Source organism: Podarcis vaucheri (genome assembly GCF_965113315.1).
Source record: "Podarcis vaucheri genome assembly, chromosome: 4".
In the NCBI taxonomy this organism is placed as follows: domain Eukaryota; kingdom Metazoa; phylum Chordata; class Lepidosauria; order Squamata; family Lacertidae; genus Podarcis; species Podarcis vaucheri.
Genome location: NC_138762.1, coordinates 86,704,268 through 86,721,362, shown reverse-complemented (window position 1 = coordinate 86,721,362; position 17,095 = coordinate 86,704,268). Strand labels below are relative to the sequence as shown.

Genomic DNA, 17,095 nt, shown 5'->3' with positions numbered 1-17,095 from the left:
CCTCCTAAAATGTGTTCCGCTCCCTTATCCCACTGCTGTCTTCCTCCACTCATTCTCCCTCCACCTTCCCTAGTGTGTCTTATTTTCTTAGACGGTGAATTGGCACGCTGGTTTTATTTATCATTATTCCTGTACAGCACCCAGCTCCTTGTAGGAGCTTAATAATCACAGATTTTCATTACATTTTAAGCACAGGAAATGCCTTCTGTTGCACAGCTCTCTTCTTATTCTCTGGCTCCCTTGCCATTGAGATTATTACATTTCTTTGATTTACCACTCTAATATAAGAAGTATAATAAAATACTTGTGGTGTTTGCTTCAAAGTGGACTGGCTGAGAATAGATGAAGGGGGGAAAGTGAGAGATGTTGGCTTGATAGGAAAACCTTCATTTTGTGCCCAAAAAATGACACCAACAGAAATACACTGGGCAATTTATTTTTTTTGAAGGATTCTTAATATTTGATAAAATATTTGTTTTTCAGTACTATGTTGAGGCTTCTTTTGGTTCTTGGAGATGAGAATGGAGACAGGTTTCGGTTTTTCAAATTACAATTTTCACCACATTTGCAGTTTTTCAAATTAACAATTTTTGCCATATTTTACTTTTTCAAAATTCTGCACGCTCTTGTATGCTTGTATTACTTCACAGAGTGAAGGTGGGAGCAACCTATGCCATGCTTTGATAGGTAAAAGTAGTAAAACTTTTACAGTTGAAAGACCAAAACAGTACAGAGAAGCACTGCTAGAATATATATATATTTCTGAATTGGCAAGCCTCTGGAAGATGATATATTTAGTACCCTGTAGTGAGGAAACTTGCTGGTTGGGGGAACAGTCTTAAGAGTGAATCCCAAGAGGGTTCGACAACTGCACTCGAGGGCAGAAGAAACAGCTGTGTCCACGAAGGGGGGGAAGAGAGCCCTGCTGTGTGGAACAGATGAATCAAAGTAAGAAAAACAGAAAATTAAAAGTTTCAGCTTTAGGGTAAAGTTGAGAGAATAGTTTAAGACGCAAGCTGTTACTGTCATTGTATGTCATATTCAGAGTAACAGGCTAAAGTTGAAACGTTAACACAGTTCAGTTGGGAACTGCAAGGTTCTCATTTCAAGATTTTCAGTCATTCATCCATCCAGCCCTCTGTCTATTGCCTCAGTTCTCTGAGAAAACACACATGTTGTGAACAAATAGATAACACCACTGCAATTTGGAGATGGTGTAGAATTGCATTCAAAAGTTGAATTCTTGTAATGGTATTGCTTCTCCACACACACACACACACACACACACACACAACTTGAGGACCCTAGCAACTGTCCTTGCTGGCAAATCAGGGACTGGAGCTCTTTGTCTGAAATAGAACTGGAAGCAAGCCCCTCTTCTATCCAAAAAGTTGGCATTTAGAGTGTGAAAGAATAATTGCTGCCTGGCCTCACGGGAATGCTCTGCGCGTATCTCCTCTGAGCACCTGAAATCCTCAGCAGTTCAAATCACACCAAATGCAGAGAAATAGCAGAATTAACTGTCCCCAGTGGACATTGACAGGAAGGAGACAAGGCCAGAGCAGTGAATTGTAGAGATGCAGCGGACAGCCCCCCTCTGGGCAGCATGTGGAATGTGGGAATGGCAATCTGAGAGGGCTTTCTCTGTGGCAGCCCCTAAATGGTGGAATTCCCCTGTAGACATGTCTTAACACCACCATTGTATAGCTTTTATTGTATGCTGAAGGTGCACGCTTTTGACGTTCTGTTCTTCTGATTGTAAATTATTTTAATACTGTACTTTATATTGTTGTAACCTGCCTTTATAATGAAGGATGAGGAAGAAATAATAATAATAATAATAATAATAATAATAATAATAATAATAATAGTAGTAGTAGTAGTAGTAGAAACGAAGTCCATATTTCTCCCATACAGCATCCTTGCATATTGGTTAAGTAGACCAAAAACCCTAATATGTTCGTGATTGGTAGAAGTGTTCCATATTTTCTAAATGACCTTGAGAAATGTGGCTTATGTAAGGGGTATTCTTTCAATATTTCAAAATAAGGGACAGCTGTGATCAGCTAGTGTTTAAATTACATTACCGACTTGGACACAGATTTTGAAATATGTGAACTTAGAATGTTTAATTTTAGCATTAATTTTGTTGGTTGATTATTAAAAGTCAGGGTTTTTTAAAACATAATTCTCAAGCATGTAGTTACCAGTGTTTAATGGTTTGCTTTGGGTGGCAGTTACTTCACATTACATTTCCTCTTGATATTTGGGTGTCTTAAAGTATCAAAAATTCCCTTTGCTGAATTTAATCCCGCCAACACATTTTCTCTCTACTTGTGTAGCACTTTCCTGGATCCTGAGACACGCAGAGCTATGGGAGAACAAGCAGTGGCTCTTGCAAAAGCTGTAAAATACTCATCTGCTGGAACAGTGGAATTCCTTATAGACTCAAAAAAGAATTTCTTCTTCTTGGAAATGAACACTAGACTTCAGGTACTGGGGGAGTGAGAAGGAGGAGAGGTACACTATTTTTAGAATATGGGTGGATGAAAAATTGTATTTTTATGCTAAAAACTTTTCATGTTTCTTCAAAACCCCCTAGCAGAGCAACACTAAGATAGCATTTTATTCCCAGTGCTGATTTCCTCACATGAGTTTGTGGTTGTGATATGTTGTGCTGGACAGTGGTGATTTTGAGTTAGACCTTGAACAGAGAAGTTTACTTGATCTGGTGAATGTGCACTCGTGCTTGTCAATCATCATACTGTTGATAGGGAAACAAGGCATGTAGTTTGACCTTGGCATGCCTTGGCAAGGGATACATTTCAGCTAAAATCTTAAAACTCTTTGAACACGTAAAATGTGGACCGGAGTGGTGGTGCAGCAGAAATGTTATGTAAGAAGTTACAGTGACTGTAGCAAATTTACCCATGAAAATAATTTTCATTGCCTCCAAATATCTGCAGCCTTCATCATGTAGAAACAATATGGCAGCACAGAACTCAACATTGCTTCTGGAAAACATTCAAACTACAGTGGTACCTCGGGTTACAGATGCTTCAGGTTACACGATTTCAGGTTGCGCACCGCGCTGAACCCAGAAGTACCAGAACAGGTTGCTTCCGGGTTTCCGTGCTCGCGCATGTGCAGAAGCGCTGAATTACGACCCGCAACCCACGCGTGCACAGATGCAGCGCTGTGGGTTGCGAGCGTGCCTCCTGCACATGGATGACTGGGCACATGGATGCAGATGCTGGCTCACAGTTGCTCATTCATTCCTTTGTGCCAGGCAGAGTATGGCTCCTGTTGAAGACCTTTTTGTGTTGTGCCTTTGGAATTTCTCATCCCGCCCCCCCCCACCGCAGCTAAATGATCTTAACATTTTGTGATCATGAAAACAGTGTAATCAAGGTAGCAAATGAGCAATGGAGAGACGCATAGAATAAAATATTTTCCTCTGAAGAGTGCCATGAGCTGAGCTGCCATTAAATAAAAAACTTTAAGATAGTCTAAAGTAGGTTTTTGAAAGAAGCCTCTAAATGCGGTCAAATACAGCCTTTCAAAACTCAGTTTGGTGGATGCAGATATTTCCAGGTATAGTGCAAAAGCAGCAAATGAAGGAGCTGTCTAGAAATCTTGAGCTCCCCAGAACATGGATGTTAGAGAAGGCAGCAGCAGCGTGTCATTTAAAAATTGACTGTAAACACAAACACATCTGCAGATTCTCCTGGCTCTAGAGTTAAATTTGGAGGAAAAAAGCTTTATGAGAATTACTAAGTTTGGCTCTTAATTAAAAAGGGAGAAAAGCTTAGATGGCTAGTTACAAGTCTGCTAATAGGCATCAAAGTTTGAGGGTTGGGGAAAAGTGACAGATCAATTGGGAAAACTGTAGATGAGGCCAATAAAATTACTACTCACCAGCTTCAAACTGAAACACTAATTAGAGACAATACACAGCCAAGATAGAGGAATTAGAGAAATGCACCTAACAAACATTTTAATTAAAGCTTAGTGCATTTCCGATAAAGTTGGAAAGAACAGATCTGACTGAATAGTGTTTAAACAAGCTTTCTAAAGTTTCCAACGACAGGGTTTCTCCATCTGGAAAGTTTTTGCAGCACCCTCGGTGATTGCACATGAAAAACACAAATTGTAAGCAAGACACTGAGCTGAATATATCAGAGGACTCTGGTTGATTTGCACAATGCGCTAAGCCAAACATTGGCTTATCAAGACCTGAAGAGGAGCTCTCGGACACTTTGCTCTTCCCTGATCTGTTTTGCTGCTGCTCTGCACTGAGCTCTGTATGTAAGACAGGGACACTGCAGTACAGTGGTACCTCGGGTTACATACGCTTCAGGTTACATACGCTTCAGGTTACAGACTCCGCTAACCCAGAAATATTACCTCGGGTTAAGAACTTTGCTTCAGGATGAGAACAGAAATTGTGCTCCGGCGGTGTGGCAGCAGCAGGAGGCCCCATTAGCTAAAGTGGTCTTCAGGTTAAGAACAGTTTCAGGTTAAGAACGGACCTCCGGAACGAATTAAGTACCTAACCTGAGGTACCACTGTACAGGACTTTGAGCAGTGGGATTGGTGGGGGCAGGAGGATCACAACTGAACATGAACACTATCATCATGAAGTGAATGAAGTAATTTATAGCTTTACATACTCTGAAGAAATGGTTGAAGAGAGTGGTCTTGCGTCTCTTGCTTGCATTTCTCTGGCTACCAGAGAGACTTGTTCCACATTTTTGCATTCAATCATAAAATAAATAAAATGTAGAATAGGTCAGCTGTAGAAATAATCATGCTGAATGCAGGAAGAACTTGTTGAACTTCAGCATAAATATTGCAATAGAGATAAGCACAATTTCATACTTCGCGTTGCAAGTTTGTGTCTCCTATGTACACCATTGTATTCAACCTGATTCCCCACTATTATAAATTTTCAAATACTGTATTTCAGATCTTTTTCTCTAAAGTGCTCCCACATATGCACAAAGCCAACATCATTTAACCAATCTTTCTAAAACTTTCTCTGTTCCTATAAGGATTGAAGGTACAGAGTGAGATGCTGTCTCTGGCTTCTTGGGGCTTAAATGGCTAGCCAAAGGGATTGAGATACAGTGGTACCTCGGGTTAAGTACCTAATTTGTTCCGGAGGTCCATTCTTAACCTGAAACTGTTCTTAACCTGAAGCACCATTTTAGCTAATGGGGCCTCCTGTTGCCGCCACGCTGCCGGAGCACAATTTCTGTTCTCATCCTGAAGCAAAGTTCTTAACCTGAGGTAATATTTCTGGGTTAGTGGAGTCTGTAACCTGAAGCGTATGTAACCTGAAGCGTATGTAACCTGAGGTACCACTGCAGAGCCTAACTAGCTGTTTAGAATGCTGTCGTGTTTTCCTACCAAAGAATCACAATAATGTGCTCTTATGGCAATAGCTTCCACATTCTTACTGTTTTAGGGGACAGAAAATAAAATAACCCAGTTGGGAAACACAAGAGAGTGCTATGGTGGCTATGTTATACTAGGCTGTGTGTTTGTGTTTCTGGCTCCACCTTCAAATCACAAATAGCCAAGGAAGGAAGGAAAGAGGAGGAGAATGGAGAATGGAAAGAAGGATGTCGAAGTTATACACACAGCCTGAAGTCCAAACATTGTTACTCAGCCAGACAGCCACTTAGTGGGGGGATAGAGAATAAAGTGATGAAACTGAAATAAAGGAAAATGTGCCAGAAATAAATGGTAGAAAACGCAACGTAGAATTGTTAATGCTGCCTGCTGCTGGTTAAATCAAAGGGAAATCTCAAACTCTCGATCATCTTCAACAGTATTATTATTTATTAGTTGCTTTGCTCATGGAAATGACTTAAAGCAACTTACAGACACAATAGAAATACTAAAACCAGTTAAAATAAATACAGTCAGCAAAAACCTAACACCTTCCCCCCATCTATACAAATAAAAGATAGGTCCTGCAGATTCTGCTCCACTAAAAAGAGTCAACAAGTACTTGAAAACCCTTCAGATTAATGGTCAGAAGCCCAGGTAAAAAGGAAAGTATTTGCCTGATGCCTGAAAAAGGCTGCACCCTCCCAGCAAATGGGGAACCACCGCTAAAAAAGCCTGTTCTCATTTACCCACCCTCTGAATCTTCCATGAAGGAGACACTTGGAGAAGGGCCTCAAATGATGATTACAGGGTCTGGGCCGGTTCATGTGGGGAGAGGTGGTCCTTGAGCTCTTGCAGTCTTGAACTACATTAGGCTTTATAGGTCAAAACCCACACTTTGAACTGAGCTCAGACGCTGATTGGTGGCCAGTGCAGTCATGCCAGAAGTGTTGTTATATGTTTGGGCTGTCCTGTCCTGGTCATCAGTCTGGCTGCTAAATTCCGTAACAGCTGCAATTTCTGTACCAACTTCAAAGGCTGTCCTATGTATAGCACATTGCAGTAATCCAACCCAGAGGTTATCAGAACATAGACAACAGAAGCTAGACATAGATGGGGTGCACCTGAGTCATCAGTTGAAGCTGATAGAAAGCATTTGAAGCAAACCGAGGTCACTTGAGCTTCAAGCAACAGTATTAGATCTAGTAGTACCACCAAGCTACATACCTTCTCTTTCAGAGGGCGTGTAACCTGATCCAGTGCCAGCCACATCCCATCAATCTGGTCTGGAGAACCACCCACTAACAGTGCCTTAGTCTTGTTTGCATTAAGGGTCAGATTACTGGTTCTCATCAAGCACCCATTACCAAGACAAAACATTGCTCTAGCCCAGGCTATCCCCAAACTTGGCCCTCTAGACGTTTTGGGACTACAACTCCCATCATCCCTAGCTAACAGGTCCAGTGGTCAGAGATGGTGGGAGTTGTAATTCCAAAACATCTGGAGGGCCAAGTTTGGGGGTGCCTGGTCTAGCCCATCCAGTGTCACGCCTGCAGATGTAAATGAGAAGTGGAGCATATGTTTCATCAGGATACTGTTGACAACATACTCCAAAACCCTGGACAACCCCATTCAGTGGTTTCATGTAGATGTTGAACAGCATGGGGGATGAAATCGTATCCTGTGGAATCCCACATTGAAGGCTCTACATGGCCAAACTACATTTCCCAAGTGCCACTCTCTGAAAAAACCACCCATGTATGACTGGAACCACCACAGCACTATGCCATCCAACCCCAACTTAGATAGTCGCTCTAGAACAATACCATGGTCAATATTATCAGAAACTGCTGAGAAATCAAGGAGAATTAGCAGTGATGCACTCCCTCTGTGTGTTGCCCAACAGAGGTAATCATAAACCTCAACCAAAGCCATTTCTGTGCCCAAACTATGCCTAACTCCAGATCGAAAAGGATCTTGAAAATTGCCCGCTCCTCCTATATGATATATATTTAGATTGCATGCAATTGTGTTGTCATTTACTAAAGAAGGAGGGTCATGCTGGTATTGCATGGAGAACACGTTTTGAGAACACTTGGTTATGTGCAAAGTCAGGAGTTCCATTTTTCATTTTCTGTTAAAAGTCTGTGTGTCTATATCTTTATTACATAAATGTGAATCCTAGCTGAAGTAGGTTGGAGTTCAGTAATTTTCTCCAGTAAAGATGTTCTGTCAGTATTACAATAAAAACCAAACACATCAATAGGAACTAGTTGGCAAAGAACCTCAAGTTTGAAAGGCTTGTCTGGATAATAGGGTTTTTAGATTATGCCGACAAAATAGCAGGGATGGTTCTTCCTAAACATCTGTTAGCATGGAGTTCCACAGAACAGTACCTGCAACATTAAAGGCTCGGTCTCTAGTAACGACCAGCTTAACCACAGGGGCATGTAGGACCACCAAAGGTGCCCATCGGAAGACCCAGTGCTTATGTGTGTGTGTGTGGGGGGGTACTAAATGGTATGCAGTACCAGCACCTCTAGTTTTTTGTGGTTTTCTGACAGTTAAAAAGGTAAAGGGACCCCTGACCATTAGGTCCAGTCGTGGCTGACTCTGGGGTTGCGGGGCTCATCTCGCTTTACTGGCCGAGGGAGCCGGCGTACAGCTTCCGGGTCATGTGGCCAGCATGACTAAGCCGCTTCTGGCAAACCAGAGCAGCACACAGAAACGCCCTTTACCTTCCCGCCGGAGCAGTACCTATTTATCTACTTGCATTTTGACGTGCTTTCAGACTGCTAGGTTGGCAGGAGCTGGGACCAAGCAACGGGAGCTCACCCCGTTGCGGGGATTCGAACCGCCGACCTTCTGATTGGCAAGTCCTAGGCTCTGTGGTTTAACCCACAGCACCACCCGCGTCTGACAGTTAGTCTGTCTTAAAGGACTCCAAACTACTTCCATCCCATTGAATATAGCAGTACCTTCTCAAACTAACTGCTTCTCTTTTGATGTTGCTGCTGTTGCCCAATGACTACTAATCTGCCAATGCTACTAACTTTTTCTAAGCCAGCATCCTTCTGACGGGGCCTATCATTTCTGCATAGGCTTGTTTTTCAAGTAGAAATGTAAAAGAAAAACACATAAAATAAATATATAAATTTGATTACATTCTTGTAGAACAACAAGAGTGCTTAAATAGTTTCAGCAAAATGAATATGCCCAACTTTTTCCCATTCCCTGTCCCCTGCCCCCCCCCAGCTTTGTACAAAGGAAGTATATTGACGCAATAGACAATAATGTTTATAGAGACAAAGATGTCTTTTGAAGAATTGATTAAATAAATGTTTGTAAGTGTTTTGAGAATAAACTAAACCCATACTTTGCTTTCCGGAGAAGTTCCATCCTAGTTTGATCATTAACAATGAAACTTTACAATGGGTCTGTTTCATTTCACATTGGGATGATGATTCAAGGGAAAAGGAAGATAAAATTAAACAGTTAAAATGCCTTTACAAAGAATTCAGTTATTTTCCAAAACATGGTTTTGAGGATGTAGTTATCTCAAAGACACTTTTTTAAAAACCTGAGAAAATAAATTATATCCGCCCCAAAATGTTGATAATTTGTGAAGTTTTAATAGAACATGAATGGCGTCAGTTGAGCACTATTGGCAGGGAAGGTACAGAATTCTTTGGGGAGTCTCTTCAAGTACCATTACGTTTGACATACCTGAGGAGTATCATGTGTTTGCCAAAAGTTTTAAGAATCCCAGCGGTAGCTTCCTAAGCTGCACATTCAAATTCCCATTTCAGTCCAACATCTCTTCTTTTTTAAAAAAATATAAGGTACTTATTTCAGTGATGTCATTAAAGTTGTCAGGCTGTCTTAAAATATGGTGCTGTAAACAAACTCAAAATGCACAGAGGACTAATTATGGGTGCCATCTGTTTATTTTACTATCTTTTTTTTTTTTGCAATACCCACTGCAAGGATATTACAATAGACAAAATGTTCTCCTTCAATTAATGTACTTGAAGGGGAAATACCTAGTTTGTTCAGTGACCTTTTCCTGTGTCACAAAATACATGTGGTATGACATCTCTGGATAGAGAAACACTTGTAAAATAGGGTGTCTTAAAGATACATGACTTGAGCTACAAAAAAGCATTTTACACTAAAAATGGCAGATCAGATCATCCATCCATATCTCTCTCTCTCTCTCTCTCTCTCTCTCAAACCAATGTGGCAAGTGCACTTATTAATTTTATAGAATTTGGCTACCAAGTTACTTAACTTGCTCCCTTTGCATGTGGCTATTTTATAATTCTTCCATGCCGATTAAGTTACATTTGGTAAGTTAAATACACATGTACGTAAATCCGTCTTAACAACAAGAGAGACTTGTGTACTCGCTCTCCTGCTTGGTTTCACTGTGAATGAGGGGTATTCCCATGACAGCATCATCCTGAGCCGTTAGCAGCTATTTGCTGAGAGCACACAGTGATTCTACTGGTCCAGCTCAGCTATTGTGTATGCTAAGCACTACACAGATAAGTCTGGAGGGGAAAAAAAAAACCTGAAGGATCCATCTGCTCATTTCTGCTACACTGCACTGATGTAAGATTACGCTAATCTGGTTGCTTGTCAGGACAGGTTAGTGAAAGCAGGCGTGTGGGTGAGACTTAGGCTAGTCTGGTTCTATGGAAGATTGTAGGCTGCTCCTGTACATGCCATGTTAAGTGTAGCAGAATGGGTTGATTATCAGCCAGCTACTTTGAGCTTTCAGTCAAAATACTTTGTGTGTTTCTAGATTATTATTTTTAAAAAAGAGACCAACTTCGAAAGTCCCATCTCTAAATGCTTCAAAAACAACTTCAGTCTTCATCATTAAATATCAAGGTGTTGTTTTTTTTTAAAAAAAATCTATATATCTATATATGAAAATTCCCCCATTGCCTGCAATTTTGTTTTGCTTTGCTTAGCTGTATTGCTCCTGTCTGATTTCTGCAAAACATCTTGAATGCAGGACTTGCTCTCCTGAGTAGCTATATGACAAGAAGAATGGCCATTATTGTAAATTACCCCCTTTTGAGTTTTCAGTATTTTTTGTTTTATTGGGTGGTGGGGAGAATTTAGTTGTTTTGTTATGTACTGACTGACAGTTCTTGACCTTGCAGGTTGAACATCCCATCACAGAATGCATTACCGGTCTGGACCTAGTCCAAGAAATGATCCGTGTTGCCAAGGGTTACCCTCTGAGGCACAAACAGGCTGATATTCCTATCAACGGCTGGGCGGTTGAATGTCGAGTATATGCTGAGGTAAAATAACTGTTAACGTCTGGGAGGGTGAACGGCTGTGTAAGAAGCTGTTAGTGCCAGGTGTAGCAAACCACCCAAGACTGTGTCTTTCAGCTTGATCCATTTCATGTGACGTAATTGATTTAAGGTTTTTGGGTAGCGTTTCTTTTTTCTTTTTTGCTTTCTTTATGCAAAGATTGGGGGCGGAGGCGGGAATTATATACCACATTTGGAAGAAGAGTATTCTGCAGTCATGCCATGTTTTAGCAGTTTCATACAATATTTCAGCATGAGCTAATTCAGCATGAGCTTTCTTATGAACTCGTGCTAGCTTTGCTATTTTTCAAGTGGATCCTCTGGAAAGGTCAAGTGGCTGCCCCACATGTTCAGTATGACTAGATAGTATAGTGGCTGCCAATTACTTCTTTTAAAAAAACAAAAACCACACACAAAAAAAATCCTCTTTATTTAGAACTAACCAACCAAACTTTTGCACACCGATCCGCTGAGATTTGAAACCAAGACTTTGCCTGAAATATTCTCAACTTTTGCTTCCTAATATGAATGTGAATGCTTTGGGCAGTTATCTTCAGTTTCTATAATGTGTGTGTGTTTTCATTCATTTCTTTACAACCTTTCCCTTGTTTGAACAGTGTTGTATGTCTCTCCCTGGCATTTAGGGGTGGGGGTGGTTGATTTTTTTCCTTAACGTTCACTACACATTACCTTGTGTGAATCCCAAAGTACAACTTGTTTACAAAGCAGTTAAAAATATTAACATTGTAATAACACAAGGTGATATTAATATTACTAGTGGTTTTGGTACTGCCATTAATTGATTCTGTGTCCAGTCTCTGTGTGTTCATCAAATAAAGACGAGCTGGGATTTTGAACAGAGAATTTAACACTGTAATGGTGGACAGAAACTTTCCAACTCTCACACTGACCACCGCAGAATCATGCATTTATGCACTATGTTGTTCCTTAAATATATTAAGTGTTAGTGAATTATTTGGGTTGTGATCCTGAAAACATTGAAGCTTGAATGCTCGTCTGTGTTTTTTTTTCCGGATTTTCTTTTTGTGTTATGTGTTTTTGTTCTCTGTCTGTGCCCCTACTATTGTGCCTTCTCTTAGAAAGATTGCCCTTGGCTTAATAAAGGCACAGCAGGAAGGTTTTTAGCTTTAACAAACCTTCCATGACTTGAATGGAAGAAGCAAATTCATATCCCCCCAAAATAAGTCATTTTGAAAACAAAATATAGTTGGTTGAAAATTAAAGTGGAGGAAACCGTGGGCTTCCCAGTGACTTAACCTTGTTTCCTGTGCTTTGTCTTACAAAGTTAATACCTCCCTGTGTTTGAATTTCATTTTAGGATCCCTACAAATCTTTTGGTCTGCCATCTATTGGTAGATTGTCTCAGTACAAAGAGCCGCTGCATGTGCCCAATGTAAGTAATTCTTATGTTTCCTTGTTTCTCATTTTCACAGGCACTAAGAAACCACAGATCTCATTGAATTCACTAGAAGTCGTTCGTGTTCAGTGCTGCTTAAAACAAGCCACCTTAAACTCGTTTATTAACTAAGGGAGATGGAGTTAGATTCTGTTAGCTTGTAGTAATTAGAAATACGATACAGTCAAAAAGAAACAGGATTTGGCTTTTAAAAAGGGAGCTATTCTACAAACCCATTATTTATACTTTTGCGATATCTGTCCTATAATCCTGGTTTTTAGAGCAGCAGTAACTATAACTAGAAGATCAAGCTGCAAAATGAAATGTTCAATTGCCTGTCCCTGCAAAGTGCTAAATGCCCCAAAGAGGAGTGGTCCTATTTGTTTAGCTTTCAAGCTTTAGAGACCAAACGCAATTTACTACAGTTGATGAAAAGTGATTATTACACATTTCAGTGTTGTAGACTGTCTGTTTAGAGTGGTTGTTTAACAACCAGCACAAAAAAGACAAGGGCATCTCTTCTGTTCTGTATAATCAAGGTAGTCAAAGTAATAAGTGTGTATATATGGCATGGTGTCGGCTTTGTGAAATGACAAGCCGATACCATCTGTGAATATGACGATTTACCATGATTACTTGCATGGAAAAAATGGCATAAGATTACAGGCCGGATCCTAAATTTGGTGATGTTATTGGATATAGGATTTATTTCACTTCTTAAATTGTTTTTGCCCATATGCTTCCTAGAGAGGACCTGACCCTTTCTTGGGCTTTAAGGCTCCATGCTGTGTTCAAAGCTTAAAAGGAGAAATACAAATTGTCAAGGTTTAGCAGGCACTATGTGATGTTGAATGGAAGATAAAAAAAACCCCAGCTATTACAGAGGGAATGTATCTTAAGCATATTTAATGAAACCCAAATGAACTAAGAAATAATTTTCAGTAATTACTCTGGGGGCAGGTTGAGGTTTTTCACCATGTTGTAATAGCTAACAGGATGTCAAATATTTTGCCCTTGCAAGTTTTTGCAATTTGCAATTTTCTAAACATGAGACCTGTTGAAAGTACAAGTGATAATGGACAAACTGTACCCCCTACAGTCTTTGTCCCACCAAATCTTTCTTCAATTAATGCTGCAGCAGGAGTTTTATGTAATAACATTTGCACTTGTGAGCCATCCAGAGAAAGAAAAAAAAAACAATTAAAATGCCTTAAATGTTCTGCTTACTGCTGTTATTTGCTTGTGCGAATGTTGCATGTCAGCTAAATGGACCACGGAATAGACAAAGTGATTGGGTGCAAGAGAGTGCATACTAAGCTTTGTCTATCATTATTGCTGGGAGCAATCAAATTGATGCCAGCAGGACAGTAGATGCGTTGACAGCTGTAATTATGTATCTCCATGGTGATCACTTTTGGCCTGTCATGGAGGCCCATGAGTCCTCTCCTTTGCAAGCATTTAATCAGATTGGGCTGTCACTTGTCAGGTAAACATGGCGGGTTGGGATTTGTGCTTAGGGGGAGAGGTGAATTGAAAATGAAGGGTGGGAGATGCCTGATAGATTCACGTGGCCCATCGTGGTACTGAGGGAAGAAATTTTAATTATCCTGGAAGCCTAAGAGTAATGGTTTTGAGGATCTCATACAGCGTGCCTGGGCCTTTCCCTTTCTCTTTCTGTGTAGTGCCACCATTTTGTTAAAAACAGAGCAGTGATTCCCCCCCCTCCCCGTTTGCAAACTGTTTGCTTGTCTTTTTTTATGCTGAAAGAGAACTTTCGAAATGAAGACATTAATCTGACAACTGTGGGAAGCTATTTGATTCAGAAAGTTGAATTACCGTATTTTTTGCTCTATAAGACTCACTTTTTCCCTCCTAAAAAGTAAGGGGAAATGTGTGCGCATCTTATGGAGCGAATGCAAGCTGCACAGGTATCCCAGAAGCCAGAACAGCAAGAGGGATTGCTGCTTTCACTGTGCAGCGGTCCCTCTTGCTGTTCTGGTTTCTGAGATTCAGAATATTTTTTTTCTTGTTTTCCTGCTCCAAAAATTAGGTGCGTCTTGTGGTCTGGTGCGTCTTATAGAGCGAAAAATATGGTACAGTGGTGCCCCGCAAGACGAATGCCTCACAAGACAAAAAACTCGCTAGACGAAAGGTTTTTTCATTCGCGATTTGCCTCGCAAGACGAATTCCCCTATGGGCTTGCTTCGCAAGACGAAAACATCTTGCGACTTTGTTAAACGGTTTAAACCGTGCTTCGCAAGAAGAAAAATTCGCTAGACAGCAAAAATTGCGGAACGAATTAATTTCGTCTTGCGGGGCACCACTGTATATGGCAAAAGCCATAGCATTTTCTTTCTAATACACGATAATTCACTCTTATTTTTAATGTTCAGAAGTAAGTGTGGATCTTTATGTGACCAAAACGACACCATCCACACACAAGAGGAGGTATCAGCTGGTCTGCGGGAACCTCAAGTGTTGCAGAATAATAATAATTGAAATAAAATAAAATACAAGCCCTGAGTTGTGGATGGAGTCCCCAAAACTCCCCAACTTGAACTGAGTATGCCCTACAGCTATGGAGTGCTGATTGTTTATTGTGGGCAGGGATGACAAGGCTGGTGGGAGGGAATAAGAAAGGAGTAGTGAGGAGGACTGAATGACTGTAACACTGAGCACGTGCTCCATGCGGCAACATTTTATTGTAAGCCCAGCTTCTCAGAGGAAGGTTTTGGGTGTGTGTATTGCTCTGTGAGTTTACCTTTGGCATAGGAGCATTGACATGGGATGTTTATTTATGCTTTAAATTGAAGGTGTAGACTAGTGTTTCCCAAACTTGGGTCTCCAGCTGTTTTTGGACTCCAACTCCCATCATCCCTAGCTAGCAGGACCAGTGGTCAGGGATGATGGGAATTGTAGTCCGAAAACACCTGGAGACCCATGTTTGAGAAACACTGGTGTAGACAGTGCATGATGAAAGGAAGGCATGGAATAAGACACTACATTATGCCTTAACGTTGAATTCCATTATTGGCCATTCCTATAAATGATAGCTGTCATACCTTGTGCTTCTAGATACTTTTACTTAAGGAGGGTCTAAAGTAGCTTGTTTACTGCTGGATCTCAGCCCTGGCACACATGAAGTAATAAGAATGGGGAGGCGGAAGAGGGGCGGCATGTACAAATTAGTTGAAATAGTTTTGGCTTACAATTTGACTACCAGCATTTCATTCCTACACATCTGGTATGAAACAGAGAACTTGAGTCCTGATGTGGTGTCATTGCTTGTGTGTGCATGATGCAAAACTCATCTATCTATCCATTTCTGTGGTGGTGTTGTAACCATCTCCATTATGTATATTCCTACCTTGCCTCACACCTCATACTGTAGCTGTGGAGAGGCCAGCCCATCTGCTTTTATTTTAGCCGTAGTGTTGATATTGATGCATTTGTGTTTTAAGTTCCTTGCCCCAAAGCATACAGAAACACACATTCCTTTTATCATTCTAACTGAATAACCGCATAGGCAGTGGCTGCTTTTAGAACTCAAAATAGCCAGATTTACAAGTGCAACAAAAGAAGCTATTTTTTGTGAATAGAGCATACTACAGTGAACATGTTTGCCTGCAATTTGGACATAATTAATTGCTTTCTGGTGGTGTGCTGATATAACTGTCACCTTGCTCCATCATAAACGTGCATTTGTTTCCCCAATATGATTTTAAGCAGAATGCTCTAGATTTCTATCATCCTCCTAATTGTGAACAGTTCCTGTATTGAACAGACACCTAGGCCTCCATATAGGACAGAATGAATTCAGTATTGGCTTGAGCTACATAAGAGGAATATTCTACACTGAGAATTAGGTAACACAGTGAAACACTGTTGTCAGATTGTGCATGGAGGCTGTGCGCAGTCAGATTGTTAACTGGCTTATTATTTCTTTTTAGTTATTGTCAGTTTGGACCCTCTCTAACCATTTATTTCCACATCTTGTGGCTAAAGAAAAGAAGCTACTGCTGTTGTGAATCAGAAGAATTGAGAGGTTTAAAAAAATAATTCATGGCCGGAGAGAGATGTCGCCAGGAATTTCACCCTGTTCTCTGTATATAAAGAACAGCTAAATGACTAAAAGTACGTTGTACTAGTTTGCAACTTGTGTTAGAATAGTAGACAGCATAGATAGCATGGGAACCTAAAAAGACTGTGAATGTACAAACATGGTTTGCCATATTTGGTGTTTCTGAAGAACTTAACTGACAATCTTGTTTATGAATAAGTTCTGATATGTTAAGCCTGAACAATAATTTTGCATTTTTGGAGCCCCAAACTCATGTAGATACCAAACTGTGGCCACTATTTTGCTGCAAGGCTTTTGAGTCTTAAATATAATGAGAAGTTAATTCTGTATTTCTTGTGGAATTATGCCTTCTTCTCTCTGCAGTTTCTTGACCTGTTTCTGATAGTTCCTATTGTGGATATTTGGAGGAGAGAAGGTTGATGATTGCAAACATTACGTTGCTGGTGATGGAAGGCTGAACTTTTTCCAACCTTAGCTTGTTTTGGTTAGGTTTCTATTTAGGTGATAATTTTTTAAAATTGACGATGATACAAAACACCTCACATAATCAGTTTCCTTCTCTACAACGATGCTCATGACCTTTCAATACTTCCTGTTTTTCTTTTCCTCCATGGCATGGGGATAGCTAAAAACATTACTGAGTATCTTTGAGATATTTTGAGATTTTTTCTGATGAAAGTGCTTGACAACTGCCATTACAGTTCTGCGGCCTGCATTAATGAAGATGTACTCTTACTATGATAAAGGCACTGTTTATCTTTTTTTTTCCTACCAGGAAAAAAATGTGATGCAGTTTTCATTGCAGAGAATAAAGCCTATTAGGACATGTCATTTGGATAATAAAGTCATCAGTGTGACCTCATGTGG

The 17,095-nt window shown here is 40.4% G+C and overlaps 1 protein-coding gene across 1 annotated transcript in view; it reads left to right on the top strand.

Annotated features, from left to right (window-relative positions):
- PCCA (propionyl-CoA carboxylase subunit alpha) overlaps positions 1 to 17,095 on the top strand; it is a 225,490-nt gene that overhangs the window by 79,478 nt on the left and 128,917 nt on the right. The window contains exons 12-14 of the mRNA XM_082218633.1: positions 2,343 to 2,493; positions 10,572 to 10,715; positions 12,070 to 12,144. Of these exons, the coding sequence (XP_082074759.1) occupies positions 2,343 to 2,493; positions 10,572 to 10,715; positions 12,070 to 12,144 (370 nt within the window). The remainder of the gene's footprint in view (positions 1 to 2,342; positions 2,494 to 10,571; positions 10,716 to 12,069; positions 12,145 to 17,095) is intronic.